We start from the raw sequence: 26,634 nt of genomic DNA on the forward strand, positions 1-26,634 counted from the left end.
GAGGAGCTGCTGAATTGTTTTCTGAAATGCCTGAACTATTTTGCATTCTAATGTGGGGCTATTTCTAGTAGATGATTTTATGAGTTTGTTCTGGACACTTGAGCCTTCTGAGTACCATGAGAATGAGTGTGTCGTGATTCTGCCTCGATCCCACCGTTCAACTACTGCTGCACAAACACCTGGGCCCCTGAGGCCCAACCTGCTTTGATTCTGCCCAAATGTAACTCCAGAGGTGCATTGTAATTAGACCCAGCAAGTCCTCCATCTGTTCATATATTAGTCATCCTTCAGAGTCCAAGTCAACACTGCCTCCTCCACTAGCTCAGTGGTTTCAACGCTGGCTGCACATTAGAATCTCACGGGCAGCTTCCAAGTATACCAAATCCAGGGTCCACACCAAAGGTTCTGATTTCATTGGTCTGGGATAAGCCCTGGGGGCTAGGATTATTTAAAAGTCTCTTCAGATGATTCCAATGCGCAGACAGGATCGAGAACCATTGCTCCGGCTAGAAGAATCTTTTCTCCTCTGAACTGTACAGCAGTTTCTTTATTTCTTTTTTTAATCTTTATCTCATTTATTTATTTTGAGAGAGAAAGAGAGCATGTGTGCAAGCAGGGGAGGGGCAGAGAGAGGGAGAGAGAGAGAATCCCAAGCAGACTCTGCACTGTCAGCTCAGAGCCCGATGTGAGGCTTGATCTCATGAACTGCAAGGTCATGATTTTTGAGTTGATACCAAGAGTCAGATGCTTAACTGGCTGAGCCACCCAGGCTCCCCTACAGCACTTTCTTTTTAATAGCACTCAGCAAAACTTTCAAAACACATTCTATATTTAATTGAAATTATTTCACATATACATTTTATTTCTCCAGCTGGGCCATAAGCCCTTGGAGGACAGAGCTCTGTTTGAGTCATCCTCAAGTCTCCATTTGTCAAGGGACATTTGTTTATAGCACCACCTGTGCTCCACCTGGTTCTTTTGTGGAATAACAGCATAGGAACCAGCCAGGCAGGAAGTTATCATGAAGCCTCCCCTGGCCACCCACCTAAACTTTCAATCTCCTCCCCCATTTCCCATTCTTCCTTCCCTAATTTGATTTTCCCCCTTGGCACTTAGCACATACTCCATGTTTCGCATATTTATCTCCTTTATTGTCAGTCTCCACCTACCCTCAATGTAAGCTCTGTGAGCACAGAGATTTTTGTCAGTTTGGCTCACTGCTGTATCCTCAGCACTCAAAACAGTCCCTAGCACATGGTAGGTGCTCAATAAATATTTATTAAAAGAATAAGTAACTATGTTAGCCTATATTTAAAAAGAGTTTTAACCCCTTTCCTCTATACCAGTCGATGAGTTATTATAAAGTATTCCTTTTCCAGTGAAAATTATATTTCTAACATAAACATGTATATTCTGAATTCATTATGTTTTACAAATATAGTCCTATTTCTAAGAGTCTGCAGAGGTTCTATTTAAGCCCTGGAGCAGGGATTCTGGCATATTTGGGACTGTGTATGCAAATTAGAGCAGAGGAATGGGGTCTGGGATGGTCAGTTGACGCTGAGAGAACTTGAACACTGGGTTGCTCTTGCACCATTAGAATTCAGCTCCTAGGTGTTCCATAGAACGACTACTGTGATAATGGAGGAGGCCAAGAAGATCAGATAGAGGCGGAAGAGGAAGGTGTCCATCATGTGGCTGAACTGCACCCACAGGTCAGCTAGCTGGGTGCTTGTCAATCCTGAGCCCCCATTTAGCTCTGCCTCTCTGGATCCCAGCTCCTTCCCTACCAACTGTCCTGGCTCCTTCAGTCCTGTGGAGAAGACAGAGACTCAGCTATGAAGTGGGAAGGAGACAGGTTTGGGGAAGTGGGAGACTGGGGACTCTACACCCAGTGTAGAGAATAGGGGCAGTGCAGACTTTCCTTACCAGGCAGGTGAGTGGACATGAGGCCTGGACCTGTATTCTCATTCCAGAGTGCAACAGGGCAGCACTTCCCTGGGCTGGTGCAATGGAAGAGCAGAGAGTAGAGCCACGGAGGCATGGGTGGGGGCTGGGTGGAGGCCATGTGCAGCAGGTGGGTGATGAAGATGGTCTCCAGCAGGCTGACCACCATCAGGGACAGACACAGGGCAAAGTAGACACCTGGGATAGGGGTAAGGAACATGTGTGATTGAGGCCCAGAAGAACCACCAATCCCCCCTTTTCTGTGTCTCACACAGAAAGCCCTTTCTGAGATGACTGCTTTTTCCTTTCTGCCTTAGCTGCCTTGGCAGGTCGAGCCAGTGCACCTGTCTACCCTTCCTCCTTTCCCTGTCTCCTACTTTCCAACAGTGAGGAGGTGGGCATACTGATGAGTGGGGTGCCACTAGCAGGAAGTAGTTTATTCATCATGAGCAGGAAGACGTTGTAGCCCAGCAAAAGTGTTATCTTGAATGGGGCACGATTCTCGCTTTCTGCTGGCAGGTAGAAGCTGAGGGCATCAATGGAAATCAGAAAGCTGCTGGGTACCAGAAGGTTTATGACGTAGAGGCTGGGCCTACGCCTGATGGCCACCTGGGGGGAGGAGAGAGCAGAGAACCAGGTGAAGCTGGGACTGAGGGGAAATAGGGATGATTCCAGCCCCTTCCTTCCTTGATGTTCTCAACCCAACAGTGGCTCTTTCTGGGGCTGGATGAAGAAGCAGCTTTCACAAAAGAAAACCTGTGCCAGTGCTAGCAGGCTCAGAAAGGGGGGTTGATTTGGGGGACTTGGGAGAGAGGAAGGACTAAGGGTTGTGGCACCCAGTGGTTTTCTGGTCACAGGACAAGAAGTGAGAAGCTCTGTGACTTAGGAAGGTCTGATGAGGGAGGTAAGGGGGACAGACACATCTCACAGTCTCTGGGCTTACATAGAACATGATCTGGTCAAAAAGACTGGAGCCCACAGACATCTTTGGGGTGGCCTTGTTGATGCCCAGGAGCTCCCATTCCCCTTGTGTGCAGACGATGTCACGTGACGTGTCCGCTATCTCCCACACCTCCTTTTCCATGCCCAGCAACATGTTTTCCACTGCAGGGGAGACAAACATTCATTCAACACTCTGTTTAGCACCTGCTCTGTGCAGGGCTCAGAGAGATGAACTAGCAAACTGCTTTAGCGACCTCTTTCTGGTTGCCCCATAACACAGCTTCCTTGCTCCTCAGTTGCCTGTTTTCAATTTTGGGCTTTCTCAGAAGTCTTATCTCCTCCTAAGTTCAACTCCCCCACCCCACCACCCCCACACTCTCCTTTTTAGGCATTAGAAAGAATAAATTTGCCTGTGTGTGCTGTTTTGTTGTCCCATTGGTTGATCTCATTTTACCCCATCCCAGAACCCCCACTGCAACTCACCTGTGTAGAGGAAAGAGCTAAAGGTGAGTGTGCAGTTCTGCTGGTCAAAGGGGAAGTAGAAGATGTCCAGGCTACAGATGCTGGTCACCCGCGTTGGTTTGTTATACACAATGTGACCGTCATTAGTCACATATGCAGAGAGGCCTTCTGGGGTCTGATCCACATCCATGCTAAGTGGCAGAAGGGGAGAGAGGCAGGTGCTCTGGGTTTCACATCAGCTTAAGTTTCTCTCTTTTATTAAAGTAGGTTCCATGCTCAGCATGGAGCCCAATGCAGGGCTCGATCCCATGACCCCGGGATCATTACCAGAGCTGAAATCAAGAGTGGAATGCTTAACAGATTGAGCCACCCAAGCGCCCCAGCTTAAGTGTCTCTCTTAAGGTGGGGCTTCCCAATGTTGCTCATTGTGGCCACTCCGCCATCCTTCCTGCCCACCACTTTTTCATTTCTGTGGGAGAAGTTGATGAGCCGTGATTGTGCTCCTCTCTGAAATAAGTTTTGGTGGCCCCAACTGAATGGGTTTGCCCTACACTGCCCTGGCCTGCTCCTTGCAAAAGGATCTCCACTCCAGTATTCCTTAGTCCTGGTACCCACGATTCCACGATGAAGATGTCTGGGAGCCACAGGTTCTCAGTTGTCACAGTGAGTTTACTGATAGCACCACATTTTTCTGGATCCCAGCTGATGAATGGGTTAGTCCAGATCTAGAGCACAGAGCACAGAAGGTTGGTTATGGCTGATACCTGGAGCTAGTTTATGTCAGCATCTACCCTTCTGTTCCCTTACATATATATATATATATATATTCATATGTATGTATTTTTTCCTAAATGTATGTACTACAGGCATAGGATAAAACTTTAACCATTCCAGAAAGTATAATATAAAAAACAAGCTTCTCCTTTCTCAATTCACTCCAACTCAGTTCATAGCCCCATCTCAATCTCCTTTTTAACAGCTTCTTGGTATCTTTCCAGAAAATAAATTAATACATATTCCAGCATTCATTTTTATTTACACAGATAAACTCATACTTTGCACATTGTTATGCATGTCGCTTTTTTAAAAAACTTCATTCCTTTTAAACTCTGGTTCCTCTTCTCTTCCTGGTGATAAGTTCCCCTTTCTCTAGCTAACAAAGTCTTATTGGCCTTACACTTCCCACTCAAGGGAAATCTTTTTTTTTTTTTTTTAATTTATTTTTGAGAGAGAGCGTGAGAGAGCGAGGGGCGGAGGGGGGGTGGAGAGAGAGAATCCCACTAGGTGCAGAGACAGAGGGAGAGAGAGGGCGGAGCCTGGAGTGGGGCTCCAGCTCATGAACCAAACCGTGAGATCATGACTTGAGCCGAAGGCAGATGCTTAACCGACTGAACCACCCAAGCACACCGCCCCCGCCACCCCCTCCCCCCCACACACACATTCAAGAGAAATCTTAAGCTGGGTGCTGGATACCTTTGGGCCCTGGAGCTTAGTTAGGGGTTCCCAACTGCACCACCCCCCCCCTCCTATATTTTCCATTGATGTCTTTCAAAGTTCTTTGGCAGCTCAAAAAGCTATTTGTCATCAGTATGGGCCCTATTTTGGTTGGATTTGTCTTCGCTCTGGCACTGCCAATGTCAACAAATGTGCTTTTTGCAAACGAGACCAGAAAAAAAAGGAAAGAGAACAAAATTGGACCTACATACCATCTTTAACCACAGAAATGATGTCAGCAGCTGAAGTTGTGCATCCTGACAAAAAAAGTCCCCATTTAGGATGATTAATGCCTTGAGATCAGGTCCCAGTCTATTCCTTGCCTTTGTTTCCTACGTGGTCCTGTGTGTCAGCTTTCAGTCACTGGTCTCAAAAGAAAGGTAGGTCCAAAAAATGTAGGTTGTATGGCAAACGTAAGGGAAAAAACCAGCATGGGGCCCACTGGAAATATTTTTTTTTTTTATCTGCCTACAGGGGCAGAACTCAGGACAAATGTTCCCTTTAGAAACATCATGGCAGTGTTCTCCTTCGTGTCTCTCCAGCCCATAGGATGGACATCTAACCTGTAGGGCATTTGAAGACTGATTGCTCGCCACTAGACCAGTGCAAGGTTGGGTTATCAGGGTGAAGACTCCTTGTTCCCTACTGGCAGCCTATGGAAAGAATGTAGAACTCACCACATCCAGGATGGCAGACAAAGTGAAGGAGATGTTGACCTGAGTGGGGATGCTGTAGTTGATGACTGGACGGAAGTCCTTCTGGTTAAATATAGTCTGGAAGACAGCAGGGTCCACCCCATGTCGGTGAAAGCCTGAGCAATTGATGGTGAAAGTGTTTGACCTTCCTGTAGAGAGCAGAGGCCCCGTGAGGTGGGAATAGGGCTTTCATGTTTTCTAAGCGAGAGGAGTACCAGGGTTGAGGCCTGAGAACCTCTCTGCAGAGAAAGAAAATGTGGACATGGGTTGAGGCACGTGAGCCCCTCCTTCTGGGCCAAGACTTCTGAAGGCCAACTCCTTCCTGCCAGGCTGGAGAGGATGGGCTGGTCTGGTAGGCAAATGGTGGAAGTTGATGTGGTAAGCTGAACCTGGGCTCAGCCCTTTCTTCCTGTGCTTTGCTCCCATATAAAGCCTATTCAAATTCATATGCAAACAGCCTCTGGGGGGAGTCCTATTTCTTCTGTAGTCCCAACCCTGAAGTTTTGGCTTTTGTCTGACCATACATTTTTCTTTCTAGCTCTGTTATGATTCATTCTTATAGTCACTGGACAAAATTTCCCTAAAATTTTGTTTCTTAATTTCCTCTTCCCACTTTTACATTTCCCCATGTCCTGGAAGGAAAAGTTTAGAAAGAAGTAAATCATGAGTACATCGTAAGTGTGATGTAAAATATGTGGGAACTTAATGTTGCACTAATGTGAATTTATCAACTACCTACTATGTGCTGTGCTCTGTGCCCTTCTCAAATTCAGTGACTTCCTCAAAGATCTGTGGGAGCCATTTTCATTATCACCATTTTGAGACTATTTCATTGATCATCTACCGTGTGCTTGGTGGAGATGTACAATGAAATGTAAAAGCCCGTTGGCCCCCTTCACCCACATCCCAGCCCCAGATGACTGTGGTTATTCCTATAACTGCGGCCCAGCAAGTTCTTTCTCGTACCTCATCCATTACCTCCCCATATCAGCTGACTCATAAGGTACATCGCCAAACTAAGGAGAAACTTATCCCAGAGGAAGAAAACATTTCCCTTTCCCCTCCACATCACCTCCTCTGCAATATTTTCCTGAGTGAGATGGGAAAGGAGCTATGTTATTGCCAACAGGACCCAGATCACCCTGTTCATAGTTACTATATCTTGGTAGAAAGGAAAAGTTGGGCACTATAAAGGGGTGGGATTGGAGAGGTGGTAAATGGAAGGACAAACAGTTTAGTAGATGCCTAGGCAGGCAAATGAGAGGGGGGTTGTGTGTACTGATCAGTGAAATGGGTTTTTCATCTGTTCCCAAGGAAGTCAAAACATAGATATTACAGAGAAAGGAAATGTTTAACCCAGTTATTTTAGATGCTCCTAGTTCTGGAGAATGAGAGGATTTCTGGATTTTGCCCAGAACAGCATTCCCATCTTGTCCTGTTCTTGCCCCATCTTACCTGGAAGCAGAAGGTTGACAGTGAGGCAGAGGAGGAATGCCCCCCCAGAAGGCCACCCCCCTTCCATCCTCCTCTTCTGGACTCTTCTCTGGGGACTCACCAGGAGCCCCCAAACCCTTGAGCTTAAAGGAGCTCAGACCACACCTTGGTTCCTGGTTTTGAATAGTGTGCATGACAGGTGACCACTCCCTGGTGAGAGGCTGTGGCCAGAGAGGTCACAGCAGAGTGTCCTGCTTGCCCCTGTGTAAGTATGCCTTCCGGGCCCCAGACAAGGGGAAGTAAGGCCTAAACCAGGGGAAAAGCACATGTTTAGCAGGATGAGTTTGAAATCTGAGTTCCAAGTACCCTTCAGAAAAAATGGGGGACTTGGGAGATCGGGCAGGTAAGGCCATGGATAAAGGTCTCATCAGGTCCTCCTGGAACTAACTTGTGCCTCAGGGAAAGTGCATGGACCACATAGAAGGGGGTGTGGTAGAGACACCTGCTAATCTTGGGGGGCAAGAACATGTAATTATTTTGTTGCATACTTGGAAATGTATTCTTTATCCACTTGTGGACATTTGGGATTATTGTCAATATTGAACTAAAAATATGGAAAGAGTAAGTTTCTTTCTCTGGGACAGAATCCGGGCTGACAGATGTCTGTCCCCATGGCCAGCACAGCTAGTATGATCTGCATCATCCCTTGTTTGCACTATTGGGGCAGCTTCTTCAGAAGGTTTCCTCTACCTGTTTTACCCCCAGTCTAATCCTCCATTTTGCCATTCTCCTAAAACAGACCTCTCCTACTCGTGCTTCCTTACCCTAATGTCTCTAAAGGCCTACAGCTCTGGGGCCATGTAGGAATGTGTGAGTAAAAAATCATTTGATGAACTTTTTGAAAATATCTGAACTCCCACCCATCCACCCCTGTGGAAGGTATGTGTATATTTATAAAATTTTTTTTTAATGTTTATTTATTTTTGAGAGAGAGCGAGAGCGTGTGCGCTCACAAGTGGGGGAGGGGCAGAGAGAAAGGGAGAGACAGAATCCAAAGCAGGCTCCAGGCGCTGAGCTGTTCAGCAGAGAGTCCCATGCGGGCCTCAAACCCACAAACCATGAGATCATGAACTGAGCGGAGGTTGAAGCTTAATCACCTGAGCCACCCAGGTGCCCCAGAGAATGTATATATTTAAAAGCTCCCCAGATGGTCTGATTCACACTCCACTGAAAACCTTTGGGCTGGGCTGTGTTACCATACTACAAACAGGATACTGATATCAATATAGTCAAGATATGGAACTTTAACAACAGGATCCTTATGTTGTCCTTTTTTTTTTTTTAAGTTTTATTTATTTATTTTGAGAGAGAGAGAGGCAGAGAGAGAGGATCCCAAGCAGGCTCCATTCTGTCAGGGCTGAACCCCACGATGTGGGGCTCAATCTCATGAATTGTAAGATCATGACTTGAGCTGAAATCAAGAGTCAGACACTTAACCGACTGGCCACCCAGGCTTCCCCTTATGTTGTCCTTTTATAGCCACAACCACCTTCCTCCCTCCCTATGTCCCCCTACCCCGCTAACTGGCAACCATGAATTTGTTCTCCATTTCTATAATTTTGTCATTTCAAGAATTTTATAGAAATCAAATCGCACAGTATAAATCTTTTGGGACTGGCTTTTTTTCACTCAATGTAATTCTCTGGAGATCCGCCCAGATTGTGATGGGTATCATTATGCACTCCTCTTTACTTCCCACTGGTATTCTATGGTAGGAATGTCCCACAGTTTGTTCAACCACTCACTTGTTGAAGGACTTTGAGTTTTAAGGGAAAACACTTATTTCTACTTTACTCATAACACTTCTGACACCAAATTGTCGGCTTTTTCCTCACATCGAGTAATTCTGACATTAACTGCCCAGAGTTAGTGCACACCCCTTGGATTGAGGGCTCATTCCCACAAGACTGACCCCCACTTCAGGTGCCAATCGCAACTCCAAACTCCTGTACTTCTGACCGACAATAAATTGGGGATTCCCATAGCCCCCTCCTCAGATTCAATAATTTGCTATAACAGCTCACAGAACTCATGGAAACATTGACTTCTCTTAACAGTCTGAAAAGGATGCAATAAAGGATACAGATGAACAGCCAGAGGAAAAGGTACACAGGGTGAGATCTGGAAGGGTCGTAAGGGCAGGAGATTCTGTCCCTGTAGAATTCCAGCATGTAGATGTGTCACCAATCTGGAAGCTCTCCAAACCCCATAGTTTAAGGATTTTTTAGGGAGGCTTCGTCATGTAGGCATGATCAATTTAACTCAATCTCCAGTCCCTTTCCCCTCCCTAAAGGATGGGAATTGGGGCTGAGAGTTCCAAGCTTCTAATCATGGCTGGGTCTTCCTGATGACCAGTCCCCATCCTGAAGCTACCCAGGAGGCCACCAAGAGTCACCTTATTAGAGAGATGCTCCTGTTATTTAGGAAATTGCAAGGGATTTATAAACTCTGTGTCAGGAACTGGGACCAGAGACCAAATACCTATTTCTTCACAGAACTGTTTACAATTATTTGTCTGTTACATATAAAGCTGTTATAAACATTTGTCTACAGGTTTTTGTGTGAACATAAGTCTTGTGGAATAAATACTCAGAAGTACAATTGCTAGACTGTAAGGTATTTGCATGTATAGTTTTTAAAGAAATTGCAATACTCATTTTCAGAGTGGCAGAACCATTTTACATTCCTGCCCACAACATATGAGCAATCCAGTTTCTCTGCATTTTTAAGGATTTAAAACTTTGGATGAGGAAGGATTTCTTAAAATAAGACCCTAAAATCACAAACATAAAGGAAAAGTGATAAATTCAGCAATTTAAAAAATCTTAAACTTATTTTCAATAAAGGGCACTAAATGTGAAAAGTCAAATCATAAACTGGGAAAATATCTTTGCAACACATATATAACTGAAAAAAATAGTAGAAAATATACAAAACATACCTATAAATGCATAGCAGTGACAAAAAATACCCTATCAGAAAAATCGACTAAAGACATAAATTGACACTTTATAGAAGAGGAAACACAAACAGCCAACAAACAATGAGAAGAAGATATTCACATAAATACAGGGAACAAACTGCTGGTTGCCAAAGGGGGTAGGCATGGGGGAATGGGCAAAATGGGTGATGGGGAGTGGAAGGCACAGGCTTCAGGGTGGAATGACTAAGTCACAGGGATGAAAGGCACAGCGTAGGGAATATAGTATTTCAACAGTGTTGTCTGGTTCCAGATGGTAGCTACACTAGTGGTGAGCGTAGCATAATGTGTAGAGGTGTCAAATCACTATGTGGCACACCTGAAACTGGTGTAACCGAGTGTGTCAGCTATGCTTGAGTTAAAAAACAAATAAGGGGCACCTGGGTGGCTCAGGCAGTTGAGCATTTGACTTCCGCTCAGGTCATGATCTCAAGGTCCGTGGGTTCAAGACCTGTGTCGGGCTCTGGGCTGACAGCTCAGAGCCTGGAGCCTGCTTTGGATTCTGTGTCTCCCTCTCTGCCCCTCCCTTGCTTGAGCTCTGGCTCTCTCTGTCTCTCAAAAATAAATAAACATTAAAAAAAAAAAGAAAGAAAGAAGAAGATAAACACTGAGATGTGAGAAGTTTGTGAGGATACCCCTAGAAACTGCTAATGAAAGGAGAGAGTGGGAAGCTAATAGAAATGACAATCTGAGAAGTTAGAAGCATAATCAAACATTGGAGGTGAGTAGTAATCTAGGGCCAATGGTCTGTTTTTTACACACCGTTCATACATTTCCAATGCATACTCTTTTTTTTTTTTTAACGTTTATTTATTTTTGAGACAGAGAGAGACAGAGCATGAACGGGGGAGGGGCAGAGAGAAGAGGGAGACACAGAATCTGAAACAGGCTCCAGGCTCTGAGCTGTCAGCACAGAGCCCGACGCGGGGCTCAAACTGACGGACGGCGAGATCATGACCTGAGCCAAAGTCGGAAGCTCAACCGACTAAGCCCCTCAGGCGCCCCATCCAATGCATACTCTTAACAGAGGTTTACAATAGAAACTGGAGGAAAATGAAATAAAGGTATTATCATAAAGGCTGCTGTTTGTATATATCTTAAGTGGGAGAAAGGATGTCAGAAACCAGAAGCACCCCATCTGAAATTGTGAAATACTCCTAACGTTCCTGATGACATGTCTAGGCTAGTACTGGCTTAAAATATTTTGCTTCATTTTTAGGTCGTGTTTTAGACCACAAGCCTCGCCTCAACTCTAACATACAAACAGGATGTTCTTTTGCAAAGGATATTGTCAATCATAATGGTCTTGCCACTGAAAACTAAAGTCGCATTTCTGTGAGGTGGAAGAACATTGCAAAATGACATCTAAAGGAATACAATGTGGATATGGGAAAGGAAAAAAAATGATGCAAAAGTCATCTTAAGAAATTGGAAATTCCTCAAAGATGTGGAAGACACTCTCCATTTTACATTATTGACAAAAGTCAAGGAAAGTTTCTGAGTGAGAAATATGTTCGAAGTAATGGAAAGAAGGAAACACAAGAGAATCTGCCACCAGAAATGTTTCTGCCGGTGCCTCTAATTAATGTCTCTAAGAACCCAAAGATAGCTGATGCCTAACAATGGGTAGCTTATTTCCCACGTTAGATATGGAAAAATAAAATATACCAGGATGGGATAAAGAGATTACACCTAGAGGTAGTAAAATACTAATTCTTGGTTGGCTGGCATTCACTCATACATTTAATCATTCAGCAAGTCTATGTTAAGCACCTGTGGTATGTCAGGCATAATGCCTGATACTGAGTTAAAAAAATGAATGAGACACTGTACCTGACTTTCACGAAGACACATTCTCTTAGGGGAGGCAGAAATGTAAATAAATCTCTGAAATGTCTTCACCTAATTGGAATATAATTCAGAAATATGTCTTTGGTATTCTTTTGCCTCCATCTTCAATTTCTGTCTCTCCTCAGGGCCAGCTGTTAGAATCTTCCCCAGGATCATATCTGCCTATGAAGGTGTGAAGTACTATTAGTAAGGAGCACTTAAGAAAATAGGGGCTTGGAGTGCCTGGTGTCTTAGTCGGCTAAGTGTCTGACTTCAGGTCAGGTCATGATCTCACAGTTAGTGGGTTTAAGCCCCGCGTCCGGCTCTGCACCGACAGCTCAGAGCCTGGAGCCTGCTTCGTATTCTGTGTCCCTCTCTTTCTCCCCGCCCCCCACCACCCCCCGCTCATGTTCTGTCTCTGTCTCTCTTAAAAATAAGTAAACATTAAATTTTTTTTTTTAAATTGGGGCTTTTTTGGATAGTAGAAATAATATGTGCTCATTGAAAACAATTAAGAAAACACAGATGAAAGGGTACCTGGGTAACTCAGTTAAGCGTCTGACTTTGCCTCAGGCCATGATCTCTCAGTTCGTGAGTTTGAGCCCCACATTGGACTTCGCACTGACAGCATGGAGCCTGCTTGGGATTCTCTCTCTCTCCCTATCATTTCCCCTCCTCCACTCATTCATGTGAGTGCATGCAAACACTCTTTCAAAATAAATAAACTTAAAAGGAAACACAAATGAAGATATAAAAGAAAATAGTAAACACTTCTAATTCCCTAATCCAAGACAAAGTTTGCTTATGTTTTGGTCTCTAGCCATCCATACCTTTTTCTCTGCCCTTCTCTCCAGCCCTCCTTTTTTTTTTTTTTTTTTTTAACAGAAATTATGTGTAATAACTTGTTTTTCCCACTTTATATATCATGGTCCTGTTTCTATGGTATGAACATAGATCTACATTCTTACTTTAAATGGCTACAAAGCAACTAATTATGTGGCTATAGGATAATTGATTTAACTTGAACCACCCCCTTGGGGTTTTTTTGTTTTGTTTTGTTTTGTTTTGTTTTGTTTTGTTTTGAGAGAGAGAGAGAGAGAGGCAGAAGGAAGGTTTAAGCAGTCTCCATACCCCACAGCTCTATTCCACAAACTGTGAGTTCATGACCTGAGCAAAAATGAAGAGTCAGACACTTAACCAACTAGCTACCCAGGCGCTCCTAACCTGAACCCTTAGTCTTCCCAGCCCTCCTCCAAACATATGTTTTCAGAAGGCCCTCTCTGATTTTGTGAATTCAGAGGGGGGAAAAAGGACACAATATATAATTTATTTCAAAGAGCAATTTCAGGAATGAGAGAGAAGGCAAGTGAAGTGAAAGTAGTTGATACAAGAAACATTTTCCTGTTGTAAATACTTTATAGTAACTTTTTACAAATGAGACTTGACCTTTTCGTTCTTTTAAAATTCTGAAAGTGTCTTCAAATCAAATCAGATTACAGCTGTTTAAGTGAACTATCAAGTCCTCTGCAAGAGGACTCTACGTCCCAGTGTTTGTGGACCTATTACAAATGTACTGAGGAGCCAGTGCTTCCTGAAAAGTTGCGTTTGGGGGACAATCAATCAAGGAGAGACTCTGCTGACCCTCAGCTCCATTGATAAGAGAGTCAGAAGTTATGTGTGGCTAAGGAACTCTTAAAGTGTGTAGGAATGACATATGAGAAATCAGGAAATTGTTTGGGGCTATTCTGAACCTGCTTGGTACAGTTGTGTTGGAGTTTGGGGAGTATAGATGGGGACATGGTAGTCACTGGGGTTAAGTGGCTAAGATCAGGAATGGGGCCCAGGACTGGCTGGCTCTAAGACCAAGAGAAACTCCAGGCTGTGGTTTGCAGGGACAAGTGGATATGAATTCCTGCCTAGGTGTTCCAGAGGACGATGACTGTGATGATGGAGGTGGCCGTGAAGAGCAGGTAGAGGCGGAAGAGCAGGGTGTCCATCATGTGGCTGAACTGCACCCACAGGTCGACCAAGTGCTGCTTCTGAGCCTCATCTTTCTGTTGAGCCCTTGTTGACCCAGGACACCCATTTAACCCTGTCCCTCTGGCACCTGGCACCTTCTCCACTAACTCCACGGGCTTCTTCATACCTACAGAGAGACAGAGACCCAGCCATGGGCCATGGAGTTCACCTGGGGAGCAAGGGAGACAGGGAGGAAAGAAAGAGTAAAAGAATGGAGGTGTGGGAAGAGAAAGTGTAGGCGGTGCTGACTCCCCTTACCGTGCAGGTGGGTGAGGGTGAGGCCGAGGCCCTTATTTCCCTTCCCAGGTGCAGTGGTGCAGCACTTCCTTGGGCTTGCACAGTTGAGGAGCAGAGAGTGGAGCCACCAAGGCATAGGTGGGGGCTGTGTGGTAGCCATGTGCGACAGGTGGATGATGAAGATGGTTTCTAGCAGGCTGATCACCATCAGGGACAGACACAGGGCAAAGTAGACACCTTAGGACAAAGCAAATTCTAAGTAAACTAGGGCAGATTCTTTTCTACACTTGTCTTAATACTCTCCAAATCCAATCTTTCCTCAGAACCCCTTCCCTCCTTAAGTGGAGAGGCAGCGGTTCTCCTGTTTCCCTCCCTGTGCCCTGCTGCCTTTGCTTCCCTGGAAAGTGGGAGGGACCATACTGATGAGAGGGGTGCCAGTTGCAGGGAGTAAGTCATTCATCATGAGCAGGAAGACGTTGTAGCCCAGCAGAAGTGTTATCTTGAATGGGGCACGAGTCTCACTTTCTGCCGGCAGGTAGAAGCTGAGGGCATCAATGGCAACCAGAAAGCCACTGGGCACCAGAAGGTTTATGATGTAGAGGCTGGGCCTGCGCCTGATGGCCACCTGCGGGGAGGATTTGTGGAGAATGTGGCAAATAAACTGAGAGCTCGACTTGTATATTTGACTATCTAATCCTTGCTGATGTGTTGAGGCTGGCTGTGGGAGGATCACTTTAGGTACCACATGCATTTAATTGTGCCCTGTACAGAAGTACCCACTTTGTTGTCTAATTTTCACTTGTAAATATGTCCAACCTGCTGGGAACACAACAATTGTAGACATCTAGGGACAAGTAGGGCCCTTTGGACCATCACAGAGGTGGCTGCTCCATTCTGAGCAGTAGAGCTTGTTACAGCCAAGCCCAGCCTCCTCTCTGCAGGGTGGGGAGGGGAAAGAGGTGATGGGAAGAGGCGGGGGGGGGGGAGGGGGGGCCTGGGGATCATTCTTCAGGGCAGTTAGGATAGAGGGTGGAGTGGGGAATAGGTGCTTAACCCCCCGGAAATTCTTTTTTACATTCTAAAGTGCCTTAGATTAAGAGGAAAATCAAAGAGCAACTGGGATCAGAAGTCAAACAGGGGCCCCTGGACTTACATAGAACATGATCTGGTCATATAGGTTGCTGCCCACCAACATCTTTGGGGTGGCTTTGTTGATGCCCAGGAGCTCCCACTCTCCCTGGGTCTGGATGAGGTTGCGAGATGTATCTGTTATCTCCCACACTTCCTTGTCCATGCCCAGTAGCATGCTGTCCACTGCAAGGGAGGCCAAAGGCAGTTTGGTCCAGAAGTTCTCCCAGCTTCCTGCCCCCAGACTCAATTCCTCCCCTATTGAGCTTCTTCAACAAATTTTCCTCTCTGTTCCTTTAAGGTAAGGCATCCAAGTTTTCTCAAAAATGGATTACAGGACCACAGTTCATGGGTGTGCAGGCTGCAGCATCGATTTTTTTTTTCTTTTTGGTTGAAAACAAGAATGAGTCAAAGTTGTTATGGGAATGTTGGGTATGACTCAAACATGAGTCAAGAACTTCTGCAGTCATTCCTATTTCCCTTCTCCATTCCCTAGTTTTATGATGTTGTTTTGGTGGAATCAAACATGAACAGCTCAACCTTTTTATAATTACATGCATGCCCATTATAATGATTAATTTATCTAAATCTGCCACATGACACCTGGTGGCATTCAATGTGTTTACTGGTAAAGTGTGTTAGCTATCAAAATTAAAAGGTTTTAGCTACGGGTGCCTGGGTGGCTCAGTTGGTTAGGGTCTGACCCTTGATTTCGGCTCAGGTCATGATCTCCCCCCTTGTCAGGCTCTGCACTGACAGTGTGGAGCCTGCTTAAGACTCTCTCTCCCTCTCTCTGCCCTTCCCCCACTTGTGTGTGCTCTTGCTCTCTCTCTCACTCAAAGTAAAGAAATAAACATTTTTAAAAAATAAAAAAATAAAAGGTTTCAGCTAAAAATTGTGGAGGTGCAGTAGCTCAGGGTCAGATGAACCTCATTTGGCACAAGGGCCATCCAAGATATCAAGCAGTAATTCTTTTTTTTTACTTTTAGTTTTTAATGTTTATTTATTTTGAGAGACAGGGAGAGAAGCAGAGCGTGAGCAGGGGAGGGGCAGAGAGAGAGGGAGACACAGAATCCTAAGCAGGCTCCAGCCTCCAAGCTGTCAGCACAGAGCCTGACGCAGGGCTTGAACCCATGAACCATGAGATCATGAACTGAGCTGAATTTGGATGCTTAACCAAGCTACCCAGGCACCCCTTAAGTTTATTATTTTTTTTTTTTTAGTAATCTCTACACCCAACGTGGGGCTTGAACTCACAATTTGGAGATCAAGACTTGCATGCTCTTCTGACTCAGCCAGCGAGGCACCTCTGTAGTTCTTTTTTATAAACTTCATTGAGGAATTAAAGCAGTAATTCTTTTTTTTTAATTTTTTGAATGTTTATTTGTTTTTAAGAGAGACACAGAGTCGAGCGGGGGAGGGACAGAGAGAGGGAGACACAAAATCTGAAGCAGGTTGTCAACACAGAGCCCGATATGGGGCTTGAACTCATGAACCATGAGGTCATGACTTGAGCCAAAGTCAGACATTTAGCTGACTGAACCACCAGGCACCCCTAAAGCAGTAATTCTTAATCCTGTCTGCACATTAACATCAGCTGATGACATATAAGAACTAACAGTACCTGCGCCCCACCTGGAACAATTAAATTGGAATCTCTGGAATGATGCATAGTCATTGGTATTTTTAAAAAGGTTTAGTGGGTGGCCACAGTTGAGAAACACTGATCTAAAACCTTCTCTAATCATACCTATACCACTTAAATATCTTCCCCAAATCTTGAATAACTACCAACACATGTCTTGCTCACCTGTATAGAGGAAGGAGCTGAAGGTGAAGGTGCAGTTCTGTTGGTCGAAAGGGAAGTAGAAGATGTCTAGATTACAGATGCTGGTCACCCGCACTGGCCGGTCGTAGGTCATTTGACCTTCACTGCTGACGAATACAGTGAGACCTGGAGGTGCTCGATCCACATCCATGCTGCTTGTGAGAGGGAGGGAGAGGGTGCTGTGGTGCTTTCATTAGTTTTGTTTCCCTTCACAAGTCTTCCTCTCCTATGCTCTCCAGTTGGGTTCTTTCTCTACTGTCACTCTATCTTGTCTCTTGTACTCCTCATAGTGTTTTGTGGGAGTCAATTAATTGACACGGTGCCCCGTCTGACTCTTTTGATGTCCCTGTGCCTTGCACTGCCCCTAGGCTGTTTTTTGCAGATGGGCTTCCTACTGGCTTTCCCCAGCCCAGATACGCACGATTCCACAATGAAGATGTCTGGGAGCCACAGGTTTTCAGCTGATACAGTGAGTTTATTGATGCTGGCACACTCTTCTGGGTTCCAGCTGATGAAGGCATTGTCCCACATCTGTAGCCAGGGCAGTGAGCCAGGAAACAGGTGAGCAATGGCAGAGCTTATGCAATCAGCCTCTCCTGCCCCTCCTGTTCTTCCTTGAGCTCTGATCCTCTTTCTCCCACTTGTGTCCCTAATGACCACAGCCTGTATCCCCCCTCTTCATATAGCCAAATGTCACTGGTAAAGTCCCCTTTAGTGGCCTTTTTTCCAGGCAGACCTTAAATATAGGCTAAAATTCCTTGGTCCCAGGAGCACACCAATATACTGGCCTGTAACCATTTGGCCATTTTCTTGTGTCACCATTTCCACCTTCATAAGCTACCCAGAGAGATTTGTGTCCCCAAGGCCAGTCCAGTTCTAGATGGAGTTATTTGGTCACAGAAAGATTTATACATTGAGTAGAGGTTTGGACTAGGAAACCTTTGAGTCACTCCTCAAATTTACACTTATAAATGGAACTGGGAGGGAGATAGTTGAGGCTGCCTTACCAAATTCATCCACAGGAATGACGTTAGAAGCTGGAGCTGTGCATTCTGGTAAAGAAATTCCCATCCAGGGTTGTTAGTACAAAAAGACTTGACCTATGCCCACCTCATATTCGTATATTTAATAATTTATTGGGCCAGGCATAGTTCTAGATGCTGGACTGTCTTTTCCTTACTTGTCTCCCCTCATAGCTAGGGACAATTCAGTTTTAATTGATAGACCGCTCTTTTTTTCTGGAGCATTCTAGAAAGGACAGGGCTCAAGAACAAATCCTGAAAAAATATTACTGTAGCATTATTCTTTATGTCTCCCCATCCCATAGGAAAATCCTCTAATTTGTACAGAATCCATTCAGAGGACTGAATGTTCACCACTGGGCAAGTACAATGTTGGGTTGACAGGGCAGAGAATCCTTGTTCCTTATTAGAATCTATGGAAAGTGGGGACCATGTCTCACCACTTCCAGGATGGCAGACAGGGTGAAGGAGATGTTGACACGAGTGGGGATGCTGTCGTTGACGACTGGACGGAAGGCCTTTCTGTCAAACACTGCTTGGAAGGCAGCAGGATCCACCCCATGCTGGTCAAAGCCTGAGCAATTGATGGTGAAAATGTCACCTTTTCCTGTAGTGAGCAGAGACCCTATAAGAGAGAGCCTCTATTGCCAGGGCTGAAGTCTCTCTGCAGAGAGAAAACAGGTGACATACTGGGAGGAATGGTGAGCCCTCCTCCCTGGGCCAAGATTTCCCAAGGCCAAAGCCCTTCCTGCCAGGCCAGAGAGGATGGGCTGGTCAAGTAGGCAAATGGTGGAAGTTGGTGTGGTAAGCTGAGTCAGGGCTCTATTTTCATTCCTATTGTTTCATCCTCATGCAAAATCTGCCCAAATCTATATGCAAACTTGGTCTCACTTCAACAAGTCCTCAAATGTATGTCACAGGCTTCTTGGGTCTACCTAGTAGCACCTCTCAGCACTGTCCTAACACTTGTCATCTGGGTCACTTAGAAGTCTGCTATAATGTATTTTCCTCATTCTCAGGGACTTCTGTTTACTGAAGACAAGAACTGATTTGTCAAAAAAAATAACAATAATAAGGGAAGTAAACAAATGTACTTCCTAGGTAGATATGGATAACATGTAGTAGGTATTCTGAATGGGTATGTACCTTGGTGCTATGCATTTATTTTTCCTTCTCAGATTTAGTGACCTCAGATATCTTGGGTTTTATTTCCAGCATTGGGATAACTAGGCAATATCACTGAGCTTGTACCATATGCCAATAGTATAGTGAGGCCTGTGTAGGTGTTGTGTTTTGGCCATGACCAGGGAGCCATCTTGGTAGTACCTGAGCAGAATCTTAGCCCCATTTCCAGCTTTGTGTGATCTTTTGCTCTGCTTGCTCCTCTACAACTCCATCTCTTTTCATAATATTTAAGGTATATCCAGGCTAGGAACAAATATTCCCTCATGGAAGCAAATTATCTACTCCTACCTCAGATTGATTCCTACCTTCCCTCAGTGTTTTACCTACTCCTTGATGACATATTTAAAATCAGTGGCTACCCTTCTCACAGATACTATGTCAAGGGAAGAAGACAGGAAGAGTGGGATGAGGGTGTAGGGGGAGGGGCATCGGAAGTGGGTGAAAAGGTGTAATTGGAAGGTGGTGAAGTGGGACAGTTTGGCAGATCCCTATGCAGACAGGAATAGAGAAGTCAGTGTATACTGATCAGCAAAATGTCTTCCTATCTGATATACTCAAACACACACACACACACACACACACACACACAAATACACACACTCAAGACACAGATATTAGGGAAGAAATATTTAACATGTTAATTCTGAATGTCCTCCAAGTGCTGCAGAGAAGTTTCTAGATGTCCTTCAGAACCACTCTGGTCTTCTCTTGTTGTCCCATCTTACCTGGAAGCAGAAGGTTGACAGTGAGGTAGAGGAGGAATCCCCCCCCAGCAGGCCACCCCCCTTCCATTCTCCTCTTCTGGACTCTTCTCTGGGGACTCACCAGGAGCCCCCAAACCCTTGAGCTTAAAGGAGCTCAGACCACACCTTGGTTCCTGGTTTTGAATAATGTGTATGGCAGGTGACCACTCCCTCGTGAGAGGCTGTGGCCAGAGAGGTCACAGCAGAGTGTCCTGTTTTGCCCTTGTGCAGGTATGCCTTCCGGGCTCCAGGCAGGGGGGAAGGTAAGCCAAGACTAAGGGCGAAGCACCTGTTTGACAGCTCTGTGCTGAGATCAATAACAAAATAACTTGCCTTAATGAGAGGGTGTGGGCTGGGGAAGTAAGAATTAAATTCTTTTAAGGCCAGGGAATTTGCAGATTTGGAAAGGTGACAATATATAGTGATTTGGTTATGTATTCATTAGAGGTAACTGCAAGCATCAAATCATAAAGCTCTGTTCATGCCCTCATCATCTGTGGTCTATATTTTTCCAACAGCCCCTAACTAGACTTTCTCCTTTCAATCTCTCTGCCTTTCTGATTCATTTTACCTAAACCAAGTTTTCTATACATTTTTTACTTTGTGCATTGATTTCATGATAATAGAAGTTATAAAATTAAGGTAGCATAACCCTTTTTAATGTCTTTGTGTTGTCAGTAGTGTTATACATTATCATAAACTAGTAATCTCCAATAACATCAATATTAATGGCATGTATCAATATTATGTCTTATGTGACATCTCTATAGAAAACACAATTGGACCGAATGAATAAATTGGAGCATTGTTATATTAAGTATCTTAGTTACATTTCCAGAAAGACTTGGAAATTTTTTTTTCTTGCAGAAAAGGGAAAGGATCAGACCTAGAGTACAAAAGAAACTTTGTTTAGATGGAAGATCATGACAGCCCTAAAAAGAAAGTGCTGAGGAAGACAGGAATGACCAAGGGGCCCAAAGTAGGAAAGCACAGGAGAGAGATATTTTCTGTCTAAGGTTTGAAATATCTGCAGTGCTTCAGCCCCACTAGCTCTGTAAGGCATTTCTTCCCTGTTTTAGAAACTTGGCCAGAGGATTGGGTCATTATGCCATGTAGGACCAAAGTATTACTGTGTCTATAGACACACCTGTGGGGCACTGGGCTCCTGGAATGGCTAAGAGTGAAGGTCTTTCAAGTACACCTTAGTTCCACAGGTAGGCTGGGCTACCAGACCTTGGGTCTAGGAAATGAGGGTTAACTTTAAGCCTTAATGAAAGGCAGCTGATGACAATTGTGTACCTTGCTTTTATCAAGGTTGGCTGAAAAACTGGACCTAAATATATAGGTTGACTTAAAAGTAGGTTTGGCTTCTAGGAAGTGGATATGATAGAGGCAGGAGAGATAAAGCAGTAAGGCATCTCCTCTCCTGCTCTATAACCTCCTGGAAAGCAGGAAGCACATCTTGTCCTTCTCCCCACCACACTCCCCAACTCTGCCCAGTGTGTGGCATATAGTAGTTAGCAATCAATAAATGTTAAATATCTGGCCCATCAGTTCACTATGGATGGAGAGAGACACACAAGCCTTGGACAGATGTAAGAAAGGTGGTTGGGAACCTAATGGGGATCCTGAGGCCATATCAGAGAAGTTACTTGCTGCTCCCATGGTGTAGCTAAGGTGTGGGTTCCATCTTGGATGCGGTATGGTAGAGATGGGGGTTGGTGAAAGTAGCAGGTGGGATGCAGAGGGCTGGAGCCAGGGCCCAGCCTTTTATTTCTGAATGCCCCCCTCTAAGTTTCCAATAAAGGTCTAACCAGAATGACTATTTATTGAGTTTGTGTCATGTGTCCTACACTGGTGTTAGGCACTTTACTTACAGTATTCTTTTTTTTTCTTTAATGTTTATGTATTTGTTTTGAGAGAGAGAGCATGAGTGCGAGTGGGGAAGGGGCAGAGAGAGAGAGAGGGAGAGAGAGAATCCCAAGCAGGCTCCATGCTGTCAGCACAGGGCCTGATGCGGGGCTTGATTTCACAAACTGTGAGATCATAACCTGAGCCGAAATCAAGAGTTGGACGCTTAACCAACTGAGCCACCTAGTATTCTTATCCTCACAACTGCTTTATGAGGTCAGTGGAATTTCTCCCATTTTACAGATTAGAAAACTGAGGTGCAAAAGGTCAAAATATCTTGCTCAATGTCCACCCAGGTAGAAATAGGTAGAATCCAGATTCAAACCCAGGTTTGTTTCCATTGTTCTTTCTTTTCCTTGCTCTTTTTATTACTCCATAGCTTGGAAGTCTTATGGCCTGGATTATTGGGACCCTAGTTTCCCACAAGTGAAATCCCTAGGCCTAGACAATGCTTGGATTCAGAGGTAAACAGTGGGGACAGGAGCTGTAACTTTGCAAGTCACAGACACCAATAACTTTCTCCTTAACTTATTCCAAGTAGGATCATGCTGCATGGTCCCACTCATCTGGGACCTTGGTGTATTGGGTTTGGGAATATAGCTGTAACCTGGCAAGGGCAGAATTAAATGGTGGAAGGGGAAAATGAGGACCATTGTTTTGCAGCACTGATGGATGGCAGTCACACACAGAGGCCATTGGCCAAAGCTAAGGATCCAGGAGTACAGAGGCAGTTGAAACATCCAAACTGCAGAATGGGTCACTAGCTGGGGGTCAGGCTGGCTATGATGCCTGAAGCAAAAGAGAAGGAAGGTTCTGGGACTCTGAAATGCACCTAGGAAGAGTCCCATGGACAAGCATTCACCTGTGGCTACCCCTTTGACAGGTTCAGGCTCTGATCCCGGGCTCTCTTAAAGTCTGACAACCCCACACTTATCAGTTCCTTTTCCTCCACTTCATTTTTCTCACCTAAAAAATGAGTGGGTTGAACTAGAAAGTCAGTAATTCTTTATGTCTACTGCCTCTCACCCACAAGTCGATTTTGCACACTCTCAGTCTGCATGATAAATAGATGTTCTCTGGTGTGTCACATTTGGTTTTCTAGTTTCTGTAAGCTTGTAAATGATTTTTAAATCCATATTTTAAAAATAATTTCATCTGTGCTGTTAGCTCAGCAACACAAATGGAATTTAAACATAAAGGGTGAAGCCACTTGTATAAGGTTTTATCCAACAAGTAATGCAGTCAGATTAGAACCCAAGGTTGCCAGATTCCAAAGTCTCTCTGCTATACTATTTTCATACTTGCCATTTGGAAGAAGCAGTACTAATGAGTGACCCAATAAGAGAGGTTACCAAAGGGAGGATCAGAAATTGGAGAGGAGGAAAAGGATGGGCTTGAAATGAAGTCTGTGACTTCACATCCTAGAGTAGACCTGAAGGAAGAGGAGAGAGAGCAAAGATAGTAAGGAGATAATAAATTTTAATGTCAGGTTAATATGGAGCCAAGAGAAAATGTAGAAAAGTTGGAGAAACACTGCTTCTAATAGTTTAGAGAAAAAGGGAGTGAGCACAAATGCGTGGAAGAACCACAGGTAGCACTGCAGGTGAATGGCCAAGGTGAAGAGTGATCATCCAGACACAAGCCATCAGATGCAAGATAGCCCAAGCAGGAGCAGTTGCCTATCAGCAGATTTTTCTAAAGATTTTCCTAAATTTTTCTAAGTTACCTTGCAAAGCCTTTCAGTGGTTTGCTCCATAACAAGAGGAAAGTCATTAGCACTAAGCATGCCTATAGGATTCTGTTATAGGTGGAATAGAAAGGCAGAAACCATATCTGTAAATTTTCTGGGAGAGTTCTGGTTTTAAGGTTCCTCATGATTATCGTTTGTGTATTAATATCGTGTGTTCATATTTTGCTTGTGGAGAAGATAAAATCACCATATCATGCCTTCTCTTGCTGAAAAGAGATCTAGCCTCCTAATTCACATTTCAAAAAAAATAAATTGTGTATCTTCTATTCAAATAAAACATAAAGTTATGTGTTAGAAAGCACGTGAAGAAAATAAGCAGAATAATATGTACCATGAAGATGGGTGGGAAAACCAAAATGCCACAAATTGATCTTAAATAATTTCAGAACCTCGCAAAATCTGGGTAAATGGGCTGTTTAGCAAAGTCAAGGATGAGTTTCCAGGTGAGATGACTATCCTGGAATAAGGCATAGGAGTAGATATCCAAAAAAATTCATAGAATATGTATCAGCAGCAAAAATCTAAATCCACAGAGAATACAAAGGGAAGGTGGATTTCCCAGGTGAGATCTGGGGAAATGCTTGCTACAGAAAGGAGTGGAAAAAGTGCAAGTAGTGAACTTGGCCGGCTGTGGAGGGGGTGGAGGGGAGAGAGGAGGAGTGGGGAAGGCTGAGGGAGGGAGTTAAAAGAAATGTAAAAGAAAGTTTGTCTTTGGGACCCTGATCAGGGCCTTGCTTTTTCTGTTTTAATTCTCCTAATGTGTTAGCCTGACATGGGACTCCATCCCATGACCCTGGGATCATGACCTGAACCGAAATCAAGAGTCAGATACTCAACTAACTGAGCCACCCAGGTGCCCCTCTTCCTCAGTTTGGAGGGCATTGTGGCAGGAGCTGAGAGGCCAGTGTCTGGAGTCAGCTGCCCCGCAGAACTCTCATGTAACTAGCTCAGAACACTGGGAGCCCACTCAGTGGCTGTCCCTTCACCTCTCTGTGCTTCATTTGCTTCATTTATTTTATCCCCTTTATTTGAATCTATAAAATGGGGATAATAATACAAAACCACAGTACTAAAACTTAAAGAACTTTGAAAACCAAATGATTTTTCACAAATTATTTGGTGGCAAAAGATGACCTGGACTGATGAGAGTCTATCCACGGTTTTGTTTCTGCTCCCTACTATGAATATTCATAGATCTCACTGCAGAAATAGTAATGTGTTTGATTTCAGGGTGCTGCCCCCTGCCCCATACAGTATGTGCATAAATATTTCCTTTTTAAAATCTGAAAAATTCTAACTTCCAAAACGCATTTGACTCCAAGGGTTTGTGGATCTACAGTTCCCACCTCAGAGTTACTGTAAGGATTAAATGTGGTTATTTATCTAAGACACTTAGGAGAGTGCCTGCCACATATTCATAACTTAATAAGTGTTGGTATTATTATTAGTATACTGCATCCTTTCTAAGGCCCCACATTGTAGCAAGCTGTGAGTTGAGGAGTTGCGGAAATAATAACAGATACACTAATTTATTTAGGTGAATGTCAGGGCTCCTGATTTGAGCCTAGATTGTGTAGATGCTAGGTTTTGGACATTCCCGGAAGATTGGTGTTGGTGAGGAGGTGCTTGACAGGGCCCTAGAAGCTGAGAAACCGAAGACCTTTCTGGAAAAGAAAAATGCAGAGAAAAGAAAAGGAGAATTAAGGAACACAACTTGAGTTAGAAGACCATGGGCATGTGCACGGAGTGATTTGTAGTTTAGCAGGGTGTTTCTGCCTCAGTGCCCCCAGATTCTCATGAACTCCTGTCTGAGTCCTTGTGGAAGGAGACTGCAAGGAAAGAACAAGTGATATCTGGTCCTGGTGACTCAGCATTCAGCTGGGGATATCTGCCCCTGCTGGCTTGGTCTCCTGCAGCAAACACTGGGGAAGGACCCTGGGCCTGCACCACCAACAGCAACCTTTCTAGTGAGCATTGGTGGTCTTGCCACTCTTTAGGCATCTACGGTGACCAGAGGGAGCCAAAGAAGTTTGAGGAAGAGCAGTGGAGAAGAGGAACCAGGGAAATATTGTTCAGTAAAGACCACCATTAATCTCTTAGGCTTACAATAGAAAGTAGTAGAAGAGACAAAAGAAAAGAAAAGAAATGATTGCTAAAAATAAAAGATTTTGTATGAGTTGTAATTAATTTGCTCTCACATCTGTGCTTTTCTGAACCTGGGGTGTCCAACAAATCATGTCACGGCTCCATGGAACCTCTACCTCCCCCAGACAGCTAGCGGGAGAGATGGGCCAAAAGACAAACACTTGCAAAATCAGAAGGCAAGTTCCAGGAAGGGGAATTTTCCAGTTCATATGGGGGCATTTGTGTTATTCTCAAGTAAGGCAGATGCCATTTTCAAATGTGCTTTCCTTGGCTTCTGCTCTTTCCTTTGCATGATTAAGGGCAGTCAACTTTGATTACAGTGCAGACAGTTAACGGTAATTCGGGATTACGTTAACATCTAGATGCTTAAGGATGAATGAGTCATATGTCAGGCTGTGATGAAATGTTTCACTCTTTAAGTAAGAGATGCCTGATTCTGGCACATTATTAATTTCTAAAGCTTAAATCGGAAAATTGGATTTAGGAGATTTAGCTCTATTTTCTTATAATTCCTTGTAATGGGTTTTGAGCCCTTCTCTCCCCTCTCCTCACTTTCCTAAGTTGCATAATAGTCTTATAAAATCCTTTTTACTTTGTTAATGAGTAGTTTCTGCAAGAAGACTCTCAATCCAAGATTTCTGACACTGTAATATAAGGTAGGGAAGAACCAATGCTTTCTGCAAAGGGGTTTATTGGGGATGATTCAAATCAAGAAAGTATTCCAGGAACTTGAATCCTGATGAGGCAGGCAGCCATCACTTATGGGAGTGCTGACGGGAGCTGATGGAGTGCAGGAGCAAGGACCTAATCCTGGGAGGCATA

The 26,634-nt window shown here is 44.3% G+C and overlaps 2 protein-coding genes and 1 long non-coding RNA gene across 4 annotated transcripts in view; 1 reads left to right on the top strand and 2 right to left on the bottom strand.

Moving 5' to 3' along the window:
• Nucleotides 1–11,784, top strand: part of LOC102948633 — a 58,283-nt gene extending 46,499 nt beyond the window's left edge. For both annotated transcript variants that reach the window (XR_006207432.1, XR_006207433.1), the window contains one exon: nucleotides 11,234–11,784. This is a non-coding gene — a long non-coding RNA (uncharacterized LOC102948633). The remainder of the gene's footprint in view (nucleotides 1–11,233) is intronic.
• Nucleotides 1,611–7,062, bottom strand: LOC102949116 (5-hydroxytryptamine receptor 3C-like). Its single transcript, XM_007083636.1, has 9 exons — nucleotides 6,996–7,062; nucleotides 5,523–5,689; nucleotides 5,058–5,102; nucleotides 3,967–4,076; nucleotides 3,373–3,542; nucleotides 2,891–3,051; nucleotides 2,352–2,556; nucleotides 1,930–2,145; nucleotides 1,611–1,813 (listed from the first exon to the last, which is right to left on the bottom strand). The coding sequence occupies exons 1-9, from the start codon at nucleotides 7,060–7,062 to the stop codon at nucleotides 1,611–1,613; spliced, it is 1,344 nt and encodes a 447-aa protein (XP_007083698.1).
• Nucleotides 11,785–13,644: 1,860 nt separating the features above from the next.
• On the bottom strand, nucleotides 13,645–20,055 carry LOC102968152 (5-hydroxytryptamine receptor 3C). Its single transcript, XM_007077549.2, has 9 exons — nucleotides 19,989–20,055; nucleotides 18,519–18,685; nucleotides 18,064–18,108; nucleotides 17,478–17,587; nucleotides 17,039–17,208; nucleotides 15,254–15,414; nucleotides 14,521–14,725; nucleotides 14,122–14,337; nucleotides 13,645–13,990 (listed from the first exon to the last, which is right to left on the bottom strand). Exons 1-9 carry the CDS (start codon nucleotides 20,053–20,055, stop codon nucleotides 13,761–13,763), a joined length of 1,371 nt encoding a protein of 456 aa, XP_007077611.1. The 3' UTR covers nucleotides 13,645–13,760.
• Nucleotides 20,056–26,634: the final 6,579 nt, after the last annotated feature.

The sequence above is a fragment of the Panthera tigris genome, chromosome C2, assembly GCF_018350195.1.
Source record: "Panthera tigris isolate Pti1 chromosome C2, P.tigris_Pti1_mat1.1, whole genome shotgun sequence".
NCBI classification, from domain to species: domain Eukaryota; kingdom Metazoa; phylum Chordata; class Mammalia; order Carnivora; family Felidae; genus Panthera; species Panthera tigris.

Bases quoted from the DNA above. Each gene is read 5' to 3' on its own strand.
- LOC102968152 (XM_007077549.2), bottom strand. From the start codon at position 20,055: ATGGAAGGGGGGTGGCCTGCTGGGGGGGGATTCCTCCTCTACCTCACT. The intron at 17,588-18,063 runs GTAAGGCAGCCT...CCCTGGCTACAG, and splicing joins CATTCCTGTGGATGAATTTG to ATGTGGGACAATGCCTTCAT. The intron at 17,209-17,477 runs GTGCGTATCTGG...TCTCACAAGCAG, and splicing joins GACATCTTCATTGTGGAATC to CATGGATGTGGATCGAGCAC.
- LOC102949116 (XM_007083636.1), bottom strand. From the start codon at position 7,062: ATGGAAGGGGGGTGGCCTTCTGGGGGGGCATTCCTCCTCTGCCTCACT. The intron at 2,146-2,351 runs GTATGCCCACCT...CCCCTATCCCAG, and splicing joins TAGTGGCACCCCACTCATCA to GTGTCTACTTTGCCCTGTGT. The intron at 1,814-1,929 runs GTAAGGAAAGTC...TCTTCTCCACAG, and splicing joins CATGTCCACTCACCTGCCTG to GACTGAAGGAGCCAGGACAG.